At 34.5% G+C, this 16013-nt stretch overlaps 1 protein-coding gene across 1 annotated transcript; it reads right to left on the bottom strand.

Moving 5' to 3' along the window:
- Positions 1-204: 204 nt before the first annotated feature.
- LOC138328821 (uncharacterized) lies at positions 205-14691 on the bottom strand. Its single transcript, XM_069275552.1, has 2 exons — positions 14457-14691; positions 205-626 (listed from the first exon to the last, which is right to left on the bottom strand). Exons 1-2 carry the CDS (start codon positions 14572-14574, stop codon positions 343-345), a joined length of 402 nt encoding a protein of 133 aa, XP_069131653.1. The 5' UTR covers positions 14575-14691; the 3' UTR covers positions 205-342.
- Between the last annotated feature and the right edge of the window lie 1322 nt (positions 14692-16013).

Here is a 16013-nt window from a genome sequence, read left to right as displayed (position 1 = left end):
TTGTTATTATTATTATTTTCTAATTTCACATTTATTAATGAAGGCTTTTACGTCTCATATTTCTAATTTCCTGTCTACCTTAATGTTGTTGTATTGGCATTACATGGGTAATCTATTTGTGATGCTGACCTGCAGGGTTATCAATGAGGTAAAGGTGGCATCCTTCTCTAAAGCAATAACACAATTTTCTTATGAAAAAAACAATAATCTCAAAAATACTTTATTAATAGACTCATTTTCACCTGGCAAAAAATCTTCCAAATAAATTCGAACGAAAAATACAACAAAAGTTCTCATCATCACATTCTGCATACGTGTCAGATATGGCGTCATCCAATTCCATTATGATGACATCATCTTCATTACCCGGATGTAGTACTCGATTGCGTTGTCATAACACTTAATTTTATCCATGCTGGGAGGACACATGAGAACCCCCTTTTTGTCGTATGGCATATTCCGTTTACCAATATTCCGGACAGAGACGGGGTCGGTGAGTCCATTCTGGATCCTGGCGTAGAGGCTTAGGTAAGAATGTATACACCGGAGTTTGTTTACTCCGCCGGGACACAGGGAGGACAGGCCATCTCCATTTCTCTTGGAGGGGTGATACGTACTGTCATTTTCTAAGAAGACAAAAACAAATAACAAACGATAAAAATATTATCATTATATGGAATTATCAAGCAAGTGTAAAATATATATTTGAAACCAATCATTTACTGTCTACCAGCATTTTTGTTTTTATATTTTTCAGTAATGTTATTTTGTATTCTTCCCACGCTTTTCTGATGATGCCAGTTTTGTATACCAGTTTTTTTTTTGTGGTTTTTCATCCCCTACCATACCACTCAATTTCAGTTACTTGAACACAATATTAATAATTATCTTAACACCAGAACTCGGTGATATATATGCTGAAGGAAGTCCAAACGACCATTACTGCGTCAAAATTATACAACGAGTCATCTGATTGGCTGATATTATCCGTTTTCTAATAGGCGGAGGTATCACTATGGGGCGAGTTATTATACCGATACAAAACATTGAACAAGGGAAAACGAGGAAAGTCAATTAGCTTTTCACGTTTGGAGTATAAATTGTGTGAAGGCGGCAAAGTATTTAAAATGCCGTCTGTGTACTTCATTCTTATCTAATTCCCAATATTAACACATGGGAATCAATTTTTTAGATAAGGATGCAGTGTAGCACTCATACAATAATTTGTATTTTTAATGTTGGTTGTAAATAAACAACATTAACGATGAACAGTGTGTATTATCTTTCACGGCCATAAAATAAGCTTGCAAGTTTTGTGTAGTGTATCGACAAAACACAATACGAGTTCCTACAAATCTTTACTGTTTATCCATTCTATTTCACATAACGTTTATGAAATGTATAATTGTTAAACTGACACCGTTGGGAGACGTTTTATTGTCTTTGTTCATATATAATTGTATACTAGTATAATGCTTCTTTAGCCCGAGATACTCTGGCCCTTACACCAGACTTAGACATTATATGACAGATAGGTGTCAGGTGTAGGGCCAGAGAGCAGTGCTATATCAAAACGTGGAATAAGCCGACACCGTTCGGTATCGACCAGGTCATCTCCGATTCAGACTGACCACCGAGAAGCACCACTAACCTTAGTCTATTCAACAAATGAATAATTTATCTACTTAAATATAGTAATCCGTCGAGATTAAAGGCGTTTTGGATACTTTGAGAAAATGACGACGACAACGAGGGAAATTTAAAGTTGCAGAAAAGAAACTACTGAGTTGACACAAAAGAATGTGCATGTTGATAAAATGGATGGCTATGAGTAGATAAATTATTCATTTGTTGAACAGACCAAGGTAAGTGGCGATTCTCGGTGGTAAGCAGTCTTAATCGGAGATGACCTGGCCCATACCAAACGGTGTCGGCTTATTCCACGTTTTGATATAGCAGTGCGCTCTGGCCCTAAACCAGACATCTGTCTGTCATAATGTCTAAGTCTGGTGTCAGGGCCAGAGTATCTCGGGCTAACTAGTATAATGCTTCTTTAGCTAGATATATCTTGCAATTGAAAATATCCAGAAATTACCGAGTAGCGCGGTGCCCGAGTGCTTAAGATGTCCCGACATATTACCACAAGCCCTCCATCTCTGGGTTGCTATCTGGTTTCTTCTAGAGCATCTCTACGAATATATTTGATTTGGCGATGCTTTCTTCATCTTATTTGTCTATATAACAGGAAAACATTGCGAATGTCTATGGCATGGTGATGGGATCAGATGTTTTCTTATCAATTATGGAGGGTCAGATTGGAATCTGTGTTTAAATATATCGTTGCTTTTTCACATCAAATATCATTTACTCATATTGTAAAAGTTTGATATGTGCCATCATTCCACATTTTTATGCATTAATCGGCATTTAAAACCAAATTACAGAGGAAGTCCACTTCTGTACATAGGAACATTAGAAATAAATAACTTAATTTGTTTATAAGACTACATTATAAGCATAGCTCCGTAAATCACATTTCTGTGACAATTACTGTCAATATGGTATATATCAATAAAACACAGATTTGAACAGAGACTTAGGTAGAGTAAAACGATAAAAACCAAGTATATCAGATAATCAAGCGGTCTCTGAAGGATTGATAACAGCGGCCAAAAAATCTAGACACAATTTGGTAAGTAAAACGGAATCTTGAGGTATGTCAGATTTTTATATAGGATCTTAAAAGATCATATTTTTATATAGGGTCTTAAAAAGTGGGGTTTAAAAAAAAAACACGATTTAAAAAACAAAACAAAAAAACCCATTCAGATTTTAGATAACGTATCTCGTTTATAAAATCAACTACGGTTTCAAAGCATTTAAATGCCAAAATATGTTTCAGAACATCCAGTGGAGGTAGTCGTATTGTAATGAAGTCATATTGAATGGAATTAATTCATGTACCACGTGATACATGTTTCTATTAGTGATGGGATAAGACGCTAGACGATGATATCCCTCGCTAACGTTATTTCAGCGAGTATAATACAAAGAGTTGTATTTTATTACCACAAGAGATTCTAGTCCCTAACAAACGGAATCGGGTATCATGTACTACATGAATTAGTCCAATTTCATCGAGTGAGGTGGAAACTTCGATATTTTTCACCTCAAGAGATGAATTTTTACTGGTATTCATCAAGAAACAAAGGATATTCTATTTATAACATTTGTTTCTCGCTTCCATTTACAGAAGACGTCGTAATTTTGAGAGCATAATGCCATATTTCTACAAAAATATAACGTCATTTTTGTGCACAAACTAATGACGTAACAATCAAAATGATATTTTCACTTTCGATGCTGCATTCCGATTGGTCAAAAGCGAGTGAAAATATGCATTATTTAGCGTGTAAAATGGTGTTTAAAGGGAAATTGATATAAATGGAAATGACTTTTTCAATGGAAGTGGATTGAAATACGAAAAGAGACAATTGTAGGAGACAGACCTGGTTTGAATTCGAATTCCTTTTCGACCACGCAAATGTCAAGGTACGGGTTTTCATGAGCTACTCCCAATTTAGACAAAGCTACCGACACATATTCAATTATTCATAATACACCAGTAAAAATAGGAAACAAAAGCGAAGGTAAACAGTGAGGCGATCCTAAAGTTAGATGGTTTATAAAGGATCCTTGTTTTAAAGTAGCATCACAGGACCCTAAATGGGGCGTAACAGAGCTATCACATGACCATAACTGGGGTCATAACAAGAGGAGACATAAGTGGGGCCAAATGAGGGGATTTAACTTGGGACATAACTGGGGCCAAAAGAGGGGATTTAACTGGGGACATAACTGGGGCCAAAAGAGGGGATTTAACTGGGGACATAACTGGGGCCAAAAGAGGGGATTTAACTGGGGACATAACTGGGGACATAACTGGGGTCATAACAGGGTCATAACAGGGGGGATATCCCTCCACCTCTGGGATGCGAGTTTGAATCCCATGTGAGACAGTTGCAAGGTACTGACCGCTGATCGGTGTTTTTTCTCTGGATACTCCGGCTTTCATCTACCAATAAACCTGGCACGTCCTTACATGATTTAGGCTGTTAATAGGACGTTAAACTAATATACCAAATCATAAGAGGGGGCATAACTGAGGTCAAATCAGGATGATAAAAATATTTTTTTTTTGTATTACAGGTTATATATATGACATAGCCCCAGACAGTATGACGGTAATCTAGTACTCCTACCACCAGTAGGTATGGGAGAATCATAAACATACAGTACAAGGCTTCACAGCGGATAATAGTTGTCTACGAGGGATATAAACAATGTCAGGTACTACAACAATACAAGTGATACGGATTACTCAGAGCTACTCAGCTATAGATTGACTGTAAGAGATGAAAAACAATCATTCCTATTCTTTGCAAAATGCAACTTGTCATTAAACATGCAATACATGTAATTGATATTGACTTAACAATAAATATATCCCCTAAGTCTATAGCACACACAGTGAGACAACACATCATGATACAAAGACCTATACCGGTACACACATGGGTGACTATAGAAATATATATATCATATATATAACAATACATATAATATATATAAGCGTGTAAATGCTTGTTTGGAATCCCGTTTTTTCTCAGACTATAGGCAGCAGTAAATCAGCGTTATGGGGATTTAATTACTGTACAAACATGTAAATGTACGCGGCTCTGTGGTGGTTTCCTATGGGATATGCCAAACGATACGCTCCAAGAATAATCCTTTACAAAACGTAAATGTCATACAATGTTTATCAGTTATACTTGATATTGAAACAAAAAGCCACTGAATCGGACGTTAACAGTGTAACTCATCAAAGATCAATTGCTGTCATGAAAGAATGAACGCGAGAAACTGGAGATTTATTAATTAGATTCCGATTCGTCATCTCATCGCGCTATAAACATGTAAGGACCAAACATTTCAAAGTGGATATGCTTGGTTAAGAAACCTCCGGCCAACGAATCTGGATCTCGATCACAAGTGTATTAGCCTGGTGATTAGACCGTCATCATCACTGGGATTAATAAGACATTTAATGGCCAACGAGTTTAGGAACTATGAAAAACTCCTTATTGAGTTTTTATTGCATACCATTCGGCTTCATAGTCGCAAGTTATCACATTTCTATACTCATTGGATTGGAAGGAGAAAATGTTTGCTATCTTGATTTTATGAGCTAAAAGAAATCTGGTTTCATAAAGATTCCTGCTGCCACTTAGTTATATTATTTTTGGGGCATATTAATATATTTCATATCGTATGTGGCAATTATTAGCTACATATCAGGTCGTAACGAAAGGGAAATTATGTAAGGAAAATGCAAAATATCTATTGTAATAATAAGAATGACTACAACCATATACTTAAATTATCAGGACCATCACCGGGTAATAACGATAATTAAATTGTAGTTTTAAATTAAAAGAATGTTTCTGTACTTTCTCATTATCATCTATTCTCAAAGTCAAAATATGGCATCTAGATGAAATGCTAACGTTGAATCTAGAGTTTATATTTTCATAGAATAAAATGAAAAGCAATGTTCCTACACGATATTGAGGGATATTTGTCTTTTTAACAGAACATCTTCTAGTATGAAGAATTGAGTGGGCATGTATTTTGTTAGGAGAAGAAAACATTGTTCTTCATTATCTTAACGAAAATATCATAATAAAGGGCATATCGGCGTGATCTGATGGTGTAATCACATTACTTAGGATGTCTCAGTAAGGACATCGCCAATGGAAACCCATAAAAGACTACAGCAGAATGGTAGATCAATGTCATTGTGATGCTTGTCTTGATACTCGATATAACTGTTAAAAGCAAACATTAAGGTGACTGACCAGAAAAAAATACAATATACCATTGGTACACCAACGCAAGAAACATATACAGTGTACGTGTATAATTTATTAACTACATAAAACCCATTCCTAGCCTTAATACATCTAACATATTTGTACAGATATTTATTTCTCAAATACCTTAAAAGGACGAGAAAATAGACAACCCTTTAAGAAAATTAGAAACAACCATCCGTTTTGTAAAAAAAATCTCAATTTGAGATAATATAGATTTAATTTGCACTGACGTCGGGAAGCTAGCCAATGGTGACAGAAGGTTAACGGCTAATAAACACTTTGATCCAAACTATTACTGCGGGCCTTTTAGTCATGTTGTGGTGTTTATGAATGGATTCCGGGAGCGTCATATAATTCACATCAAGAAAATATGGCAGACCTCCTGTTGTTTTAATAGATGTAGCTCACATCATCTCTTCTTTCCTGCAGTGGCCATAATATTCCATATTTTCTATGAAATATTGGTTCCAGCCATGCCGTCCACGAGTGAATGGTGACTGTAATGATAGTTCTAGATTCATACAGAGATGATCACAGACAGCATTGTATTAAAGCCACACGACAACATTACTATCTCCCTAAAACAAAGAGTTCAAAGGACAGAAATGTAATTAAGATATATTAGTATAATATTCAGAAAGGTAAGATAATTTATTATGTTTTGTCCCTGAATTTGAAAATTATCAACGATGGATATATGCATAATGAAAAAGGCCGTACATACCACAAAAAGTTTTAAGCAACCTGATAATTTGAGTATAAGAACGCAGTTAGTCCAAATGTAGAAAACGACAGCGGCCTCAGGTATGCATGATAACTTTGTACTAACATCAATTGATAATGTTTATGTATGATCACACATTATACCAAAGATATTAATTGTTTTAAGTACATAGTGATTAATTTCCATACATGATTTAATTAAAATCGAATAATTAGAAACCACACAGTTAAGCTACTAATCTAACGTTCAAGAGTGTATTTTGATGGATAGCAGAATAAAAAAAAAATCAAAGCTAAATTCACACTCGAATGTTAATAAATATTCACTTGATAATTGTGTAATTAAACAATAATTGCATTCGACCGGAGAAATGTGTAATTACACTAGAAGAGGTGATTAATTTAGTATGCGCTATATCTAATATTCTGGCTCAGACATTATGGACAGACTAGGAATTGGAATTGACTATTTACACGAACATTATTGACATGTTTGTCGTCATCGCAAAACACCTGTAGTTTCGCGAATCAAAAATAAAGCAATGAATTCTTGAATATTGATTACATTTCGGTAATAGATATTAAGTACCGAATAGGTGGCTAATTTCTTTGCTAATCACTTTAATGAATTATGTAGAAATTGTCTATAACATCTTCTTTTTCGGGATTATGAATATGGTGATGGTGAAATAGGAGAGAAACGAGAGAAATGACTATGTGACTATCGATTCGGAGTACTGAGTAGTCCGAAAGGTTTTGATACGCTAAATGAATGATTTCTGGTGGTTGGTAATGCATTCTTCTATAAAATGTACCACATGTTACATTTTGAATATGCTTTGCCTCATTATTGTTTTGATAAATGCAATGAACCTATATTCTATTTACATTCACATGAATCCAAGTCAAGGCAGATATAAACTAAGGGTCGGGACAATTTTTCTATAGCATTCGCCATTTTCATTCACATTCTTTGAAATATGAAAGTTGGTCCGAAATCTCTAGACAGTTTATTTTACTTAAAACATATTGTATTTAAACAAATTCAATTGGAATTCGGCACAAGTAGTACAACTTAGGATTACTCTCTTCCATACAAATGTATACGATGCTAAATCGTGAAATAAAATACTCGTAGATAGGTTTATTAAAGTTGTATACATGTTTTTTAGATAATGTGACGAAAGGCAAAGGAAATTTTAATTTTGGCGTTAGAAAAGTGAGGTGACTAAGTGACAAGTTGAAGATATGGGGTGCTAGTGTACGGTGATGATATGGTGGAGTAACTTGAAAACATAAAAATCTGAGTCTAATCTCAATGTACCGCGATGAGAGTACACTCAGATATTTGTGTTGTATTTCCATCAGATAAAAAAACATATTTAAGTTATTTTTATAATTCAATTTCCTTAAGATAATTTTTTCAAAATTCATATTGGATTTTAGACTCCTTTTTCTATTAAATCTTTACGTATACGCCGTTATCTCAGCTAATCAAAAGTCATGTTAAAAACGGCGACGCCATATGTTTTACCTTTATGGGCTGATAAAGTAAATGTTTAAGCCAATAAAATACTTGTTACAAGCAAAATTAGATTATACCTTCGTAGGGGATTTATGTTCATATAATTGTCCTAGAATTACATTTCATCCCGCAAGCACGCAATATACACAAAAATTCGCATGGTCATTATACAATTGATGTCCTCGTGATGGAGCCACATGGCCATTTGACCACCGAGAATTTTTATGTCACCCGATGGCGTATACACTGTAATATGTTATGATATTTATGTCGATTTCATAAAAATGCAGTGACATATAATCTCCAGTTTGAGAATTATAGGCAAGCTGGTGATCTCAAGTTTGCCAACTTGAAGGTACATTTGTATGTTAGAGTACTTCTGGAATAGAACAGTGTGAAAAGGGGGAAGAGGAAAGTGAGGAGTGGGAAGAGGACAAGTGATAAAATGAGAGGTTTACGACAGAAAAGCGAGTATGAGATTGATGCCGTGATTTGGGATAAAAAGACGAGGGAAGAGAGAGGCGGAAGGGCGTCAACCTAAAATTGGACAGAACGACTGGAATCATTGGAGATTCAGGGATTCAGTTGGTAATAAAAAAATCAAGTGATTAGTGATAGATTTACATCCTATACAAATTTCATTAATGAAGTAATTATCTTTATGTTAATTATAACTATTATACTGGATAGCAGTTTTACCAAGATAATGCTCCATTACCGCCATTCATCTATCAAACATTCATTGAGTATGGCACTTAGGCCTACATATGATAACAAGCTGATATACATCAGATAAAACGTTATTGGTAGGTGAATAACATTCACATACAAGTAGTTGGTTATACGTTGGGTCATATTTTTTTTCTTTCATACCACAGAAATAATGTTATCTTTGGCTCAATCCTAGGCTTCAATTTTCTAGTTTTGACTAAATCCTGTATTGACGAAAGTTTTTTACTGATTAAATATAGTGCAGATGACATTTAACGTTTTATCTAGCAGAAGCATTTTTGTAGCGACAATGAAACTTCATTAAAATGTGTTGTATTAATTTAATACGAGTAAGTTTCGGGTCACTTGATAGTGTGTTACATAGGTTCAGACAATGCTGATTTAAGTTATCAATCTGAGAATGTCAGTGACCAATTGGTTCTTGTCCCGATATATCACTACAAGCCATCCACTCCTTGATCCCGAGTTCGAATCCCAGCTGGGCAGACACAGACCACAGGTCGGCGGTTTTCTCTAAGAACTGCTATTTTCATTCACTTAAACCTTTACGTCATTTAAACGATCCCGGTTGTTAATTAGACGTTACACGGATAAAGGAACGTTCGAATTCTTGATGATTTATCCCGAACTATGAACTATCATCAATGACAGAGCTATAGATTTTTGTGGGTCGGTTGACGCTGCCTAAATCGTCAGGCTCCAAAGCAGCAAAATCGTTCTTGTGAGGTCGACTTGGGAGCAACGTATTCCAAATTTGCATATTACAGAGTTATCTGCACTTACGGATAGGTATTGATTGTGACATCATGTGTTTGCGAGCGTAACGTCCTACTTTTCGGAGAAAACGACTTGAATTGCGCTCACAAAACTATGACGTAACAATCGGTACCTACCCGCAAGGGAGCTAACTCTGTAATATGCAAAGACGGAATAATAATCAACGATTACTTTGATTGCATCATAAACTTGCGTGTTTTAGTTATTGAAGGGTACGATTACCGTTTATCATATATAAAACGTCAAGGTGTGTGTATAAGTTATCTTCGTACACTAACCAATATTCCTTGAAATCATGTCACATCATTGATAGATTTAGACAATGTATATCTTCATAACAATACATAAGAATATGATAGACATCAGAAGGGGATATGGGTTTAGTGGTGATGGTGATCAGATGAAGAGGGATAAGATTTCGAACAATGATAAATAGTTCATATACCAGGCGTACCTTTATAAGTGATCAAACATCTGTACCAACATATAACATATCTGAATTGTAGCGTCGTCTACGACCTTTACACAGACCTTGTTTAGTAGAAAAAGTTTAGGGAACTCATCTTCTGATCAATAGAAATGGTTTGCCTCTCTGCGAACTTGTACATATCAGAAAGCCCAATTTCCTGCGGATTGCATGCTAAAGACCTAAGTATCACGAACAGCAATAGAAAAAGACAGGTTCAAGCGGTAATGTAAAAATCAATCTCTATTTAAATACTCATCGAGTGTCTTTGTGGACGTTTTGAAAGGGGTTATTTACACGAAAAGTTGTAAAATTGTCATTTCTAAATGGATATCAGCGAAAAAGAGATTTTATATGGCTAGTACGTTATACGTATATGTATTCTGCGAGACACGTGTCTATGTTAAATGAATTTATTTCTTTTTCTTTGTCACGTTTATCGACATTTCCAGCACGATATACTGCCGCATTCAAACGAAAACTGTAAATTTTCGATAAAAATTGTCACTTAGTTCACCTAGCATTTTAGGAGAGCAAGAAATATGGTTTGATTTTTTACTTTATCTTCTCAAAAGTCTTTATTCCTCCAATATGGCTGCCTCCTGAACATATCAAGGTCCGGTTGTTCAAAGGATTATAAGCTTAATTACATGATTAGTGCATTTTTTATTTCTCATTTGCTGCAAAATTTGTGATTATATCTTCACGAAAATTAGCATGAAATAAAGAGTTCTTAAGAATCTTATAAAATGTTGTAAAATTTGTTATACCAGAAATTATTTTATCTTGATTTGAAAATTGTCGTTAAACTGTGATTAGCCTACTCACCTTTGAACAACTGGGCCCGGGGTAATAAAAAATGGAGTATTAGTGTCGAGACGCGGTAATGTCTTTTGCGTAGGTGTTGCGTAAAAGAGCCAGAAATAAAAACAATTAAAAGTTTCTAGTTATTTTAGATTTTGTATAATTTTAAAAAGAAAATGTAATTGTAGGCTTTTACGTTATATGACGGTCGATTTTTTTTGTGAACTACGATGAATACGTTTACTTACGATAAATAATAAAGATTTTATTGAACCGATAATCATGCGTATTCTATTTGATGGCGCAGATAGTAGTATCATGAATTCATTAGGTTAGACTAGTGTTCAGATTTCATGCACACTTTAGAACAGAGATCTATCACGTGATAATATGATTTTTTTCGCGTAATTCTACTACATGATACTATCTTCTACTGACAACACTGGTAGAAATCCCACTTTCATTAACTGATTATTTAAACAATATATAACATCGCTTATGAAAATTGGCGTTACAAACTCAATTTATCATTTCAAACATTTCAACAAAATTTTGTTGATTGTGTTTACATCAAATAGATTGGACTTAAGGCTACGCCTATTTAGGTCCTTTCCAACACGTCGTGATATACGCATAATTGCATTCGCATGTCACTGCAATCGTTGGTGAAAGCTAGATAAAGTTCCTCCGCAGTAAACACGGGCTAGACTCTACAGAAACCAGCTATTATCTTTCTTCTCACCCTTCCATGGAGTCAAGTAGAACCTGTGATCTTCCAAAACGCCATTCTTAACAAAAACAAAATATTTCCAATATCGCAATGTCCCGACAATATGTAACATGGATGATCGATTTCCAGTCTTAAAAGAACTCTCAACTTAGGGATAAAGATGATGATTTCATATCAGTAATGTAGGGTTAGGAATGCAATGATACGTCATCATGTCCAATGCCTTGACTTCAGCTTATTCTCACCACATCATTAATACTGGGAACAGTTATTTATAGGGCAGTAAGGTAAAATGACAAACTATGACAGTAGTGCAATAGTATATAATTAATTATCAAAACGTACAATTTTATCGCAATGTACAATATATTGAACGATTTTTGCAATCCTTAATATCATTTTAATGAAGATCTTCGGGTCAATGTCTAAATTATCGTCCAATATGTCATAGTCAAAGTTGGATTCATCTAGCAGTGATGTCAGGGTCAAATGTCTGAACTATCGTCGTTTATGTAGGGGCAATGTTTGAATTATCGTCTGTTAAGTTACGGTCAATGCTTGAATTATCATTGATTTTGTAAGGATCAAAGTTTTAATTATCGTCTAAATGTTAGAGTCAATGTCCGATCAATGTTTGAATTATCGTCGATATGGTAGGGTCAATGTTTGAATTATCGTCGTTTATGTAAGGGTCAAAGTTGGATTCATCTAGCAGTTATGTTAGGGGCAATGTTTGAATTATCGTTGATTTTTTAACGATCAAAGTTTTAATTATCGTCTAAATGTTATAGTCAATGTCCGATCAATGTTTGAATAATCGTCGGTTATGTAAGGGTCAATGTTTGAATTATCGTCGGTTATGTCAAATTCAATGCTTGTGTAAGGGTCAATATTTGGATTATCGTTGGTTATGCTAGGGTCAAAGTTTGAATTATCGTCGGTTATATAAGGGTCAATGTTTGAATTATCGTCGATATGTTAGGGTCAAAGTTTGGATTATCGTCGATATGGTAGGGTCAAAGTTTGAATTATCGTCGATATGGTAGGGTTAATGTTTGAATTATCGTCGATATGGTAGGGTTAATGTTTGAATGATCGTCGATATGTTAGGGTCGGAGTTTAAATTATCGTCGATATGTTAGGGTCAAAGTTTGAATTATCGTCGATATGGTAGGGTTAATGTTTGAATTATCGTCGATATGGTAGGGTTAATGTTTGAATTATCGTCGATATGTTAGGGTCAGAGTTTGAATTATCGTCGATATGTTAGGGTCAAAGTTTGAATTATCGTCGATATGGTAGGGTTAATGTTTGAATTATCGTCGATATTTTAGGGTCGGAGTTTGAATTATCGTCGATATGTTAGGGTCAAAGTTTGAATTATCGTCGATATGGTAGGGTTAATGTTTGAATTATCGTCGATATGTTAGGGTGAAAGTTTGAATTATCACCGGTTATGTAAGGGTCAATGTTTTAATTATCGTCGATATGTTAGGGTCAAAGTTTGATTTATCGTCGGTTATGTAAGGGTCAATGTTTGAATTATCGTCGATATGTTAGGGTGAAAGTTTGAATTATCACCGGTTATGTAAGGGTCAATGTTTTAATTATCGTCGATAGGTAGGGTCAATGTTTGAATTATCGTCAATATGTTGGGGTCAAAGTTTGATTTATCGTCGGTTATGTAAGGGTCAATGTTTGATTTATCGTCGGTTATGTAAGGGTCAATGTTTGAATTTTCGTCAGTTACGCAAGGGTCAAAGTTTGAATAAACGTCGATATGTTAGGGTCAATATCTGATATGCTGTAAAGAAACCTACACTTTTCATGCCCAGCGACATTTTCCGGACGATTTAAATTTCGCGACTAATAATAAAGCACTCTGTTATTATTAAATTTGATGTTTTGTTCGCGATGATTTATTTTAGCAATTTCTAATCGCCCCCGAAACACGCGTAAATAAATTGCACACGAAAATCCTTTAGTTCATAGTACCATTGCTATGTTAGGCTCAATCACTATACGGTGATTGCCTAAGGAGGGTGTATAATACGTATACTATGTAACTAAGGTAGAATGTGGCCGAGATTATCTTACATATGATCCAAATAGACATCTTTGTTTAATATAGTAGTTTGTTGTACTCGATGAGCAAATTTGGGCCGATTTTCGTTTCAGAAGATTTCGTTTTTGGAACATTCCATTTCAAAAGGTATCAATTTTAGAATATAGTTTGCTTATACAATTATTTTTCTTTAATAGGATTATGAATGTCTTCGATTTTTTTTAAATGTCCAATATTAGGATGGTTCAGTGGTTTTTTTTTTCGTTTTTTTTTTGGGTTTTTTTTCTTTGTTTTTTGTTTTGGTGGGTTGTTTTTTTTTACGAAATCCCATTTTCTACCAAAACTACACGGCGACTTACTTTCGCATTTTCAATTCTCATTTCTGGCGAATTATTGCCGTGAGTTAAAATTAAAACACATTAATCTATTTGTAGTATTTTTAGCGGCGATTCCATTTCGCGAATTTTGATAGCTCTCAAAATTTGTGAACGTCATATACATCCGACAATAAATTGCTCTAAAGTACGCGTTTCCGCAAGTCCAGAGAAAAATAGATAAGGCTTCAACACTTTCAGCTCTTCTAACTATGCGAATTCGTAAAAGTATAATGCAAGTGTTGAAAAAACAAACAAACATAAACCTACCTCTAAAATGAATGGTTATCTTTATGGTGTGTTTGAGTAAGAAAGCATGCTTACCTGTGGCCGGGGTGTCGTCCTGATATCCATAAGGGAATCCTTGTGTGTTTACAGGTAGTAAGAGCAGTATCGTCCACAAAACTATCATAGCAAGCGTTGGGATATCTTTTATATTCATAATGCCTCTCAAAAGTACGTGTTCTCAAATATTTCCTTGTTTTAGCAATAAAATATAAGTTTTGTCTATTTCCCTCCAAATCAGCTCGTTGTCGTCCGTAATTTCACGTACCTGTTGTATGTGTTGTGCTAATGCATTTCGTCGTTATATTCTGTCTTATAATTGTGGGTGGATTGGCTAATGAACTTATGTGGGCGGGGCTAGCATTGTAGGTGTGGCTTTTCATTACTTGTCACCAGCCAATCAAATATCATCACTGGATCATTTCGACATGAAAGCATATTTCTTATAAATGGGATCGGGAGTGCGTGAGAGGATGTGTGCACCTTGTGACAGACAAAGGACGAAAATCAATAACTTATTGGGTTGGTTTATTTCAACTAAAGGAAAGCGAGCATTGAAGGGAGAGGGAAATATATATGTGACAACTCTTAGCAGTTTTTACCGTCATATTATCGGTTTTCAACGTAACGGAATGGCAATTAATTTTGGTCAATAGGTGTTGTAGAAGAAATAAAATGTCCCAGTAAAAGCTAAGCAAGTGCGTTTACACCAAACCGGGCACATTATTTTAAAAATCGTTGCAATCGTTATATCCGGAGTACGCAATACACCATTGACGTCACATCCGGTGTGTAAAGACAACCAATCATCAGGAAATTCAAATTGCAACTGGACAGTGAATTTCTAGAAACGTTTTCTATGGAAAGATATATTTTTCCCCATTTGTCCTCACTTTCGTTGAATTCATTTAGTTTGTTTAGATTTTTTAAACCATTTCTGCGCAAAAAGAGAATTCATCTGATCTTTTTCTACAAATTCAAATAAATCTCTAAAACCATTGCTATTTCCTCAGATAAATGTTTTCAAAAATCTCTACGAATTTTGTGACATTCCATAAATATATTCTACTTTGAACCAAACACATTGTATTGAAATTATATAATAAAGGATCTTAAACAAGTACTAATTTCATATGAGATTTTATGAAATGAATCTTGGATATTTTTTTGAGTGTAAGGGTAAATATAAAAATGATATAAATCTATTTCATTTGTTGAGTGTTAGGGTAAATATAAAAATGATATAAATCTATTTCATATAGTGAGTGTTAGGGTTAATATAAAAATGATATAAATCTATTTCATTTTTGAGTGCTAGGGTAATTATAGAAATAATCTATCAATCTATTTCATATGATGAGTGTTTGGATAAATATAAAAATCTATTTCATTTGGTGAGTGTGAGGGTAAATATTAAATTAATCTTTTCGTCTTTATTCATCAAAAAATACAGCAAAGATATTCAGCCAATAGGTGATTTAGTTACACTACTTTAATTGACAACATTTCATATAATATGTTTCCCAGATTGTAAACGGTATAGTATAACTATCTTATTGCAGGAATATGTCAAGTAACAAAATCTATGATTAATCC

This window comes from Argopecten irradians, chromosome 8 (assembly GCF_041381155.1).
Source record: "Argopecten irradians isolate NY chromosome 8, Ai_NY, whole genome shotgun sequence".
Taxonomy (NCBI): domain Eukaryota; kingdom Metazoa; phylum Mollusca; class Bivalvia; order Pectinida; family Pectinidae; genus Argopecten; species Argopecten irradians.
Note: the sequence above shows the minus strand (reverse complement) of the source record. Positions and strands in the feature narration are given on the sequence as shown.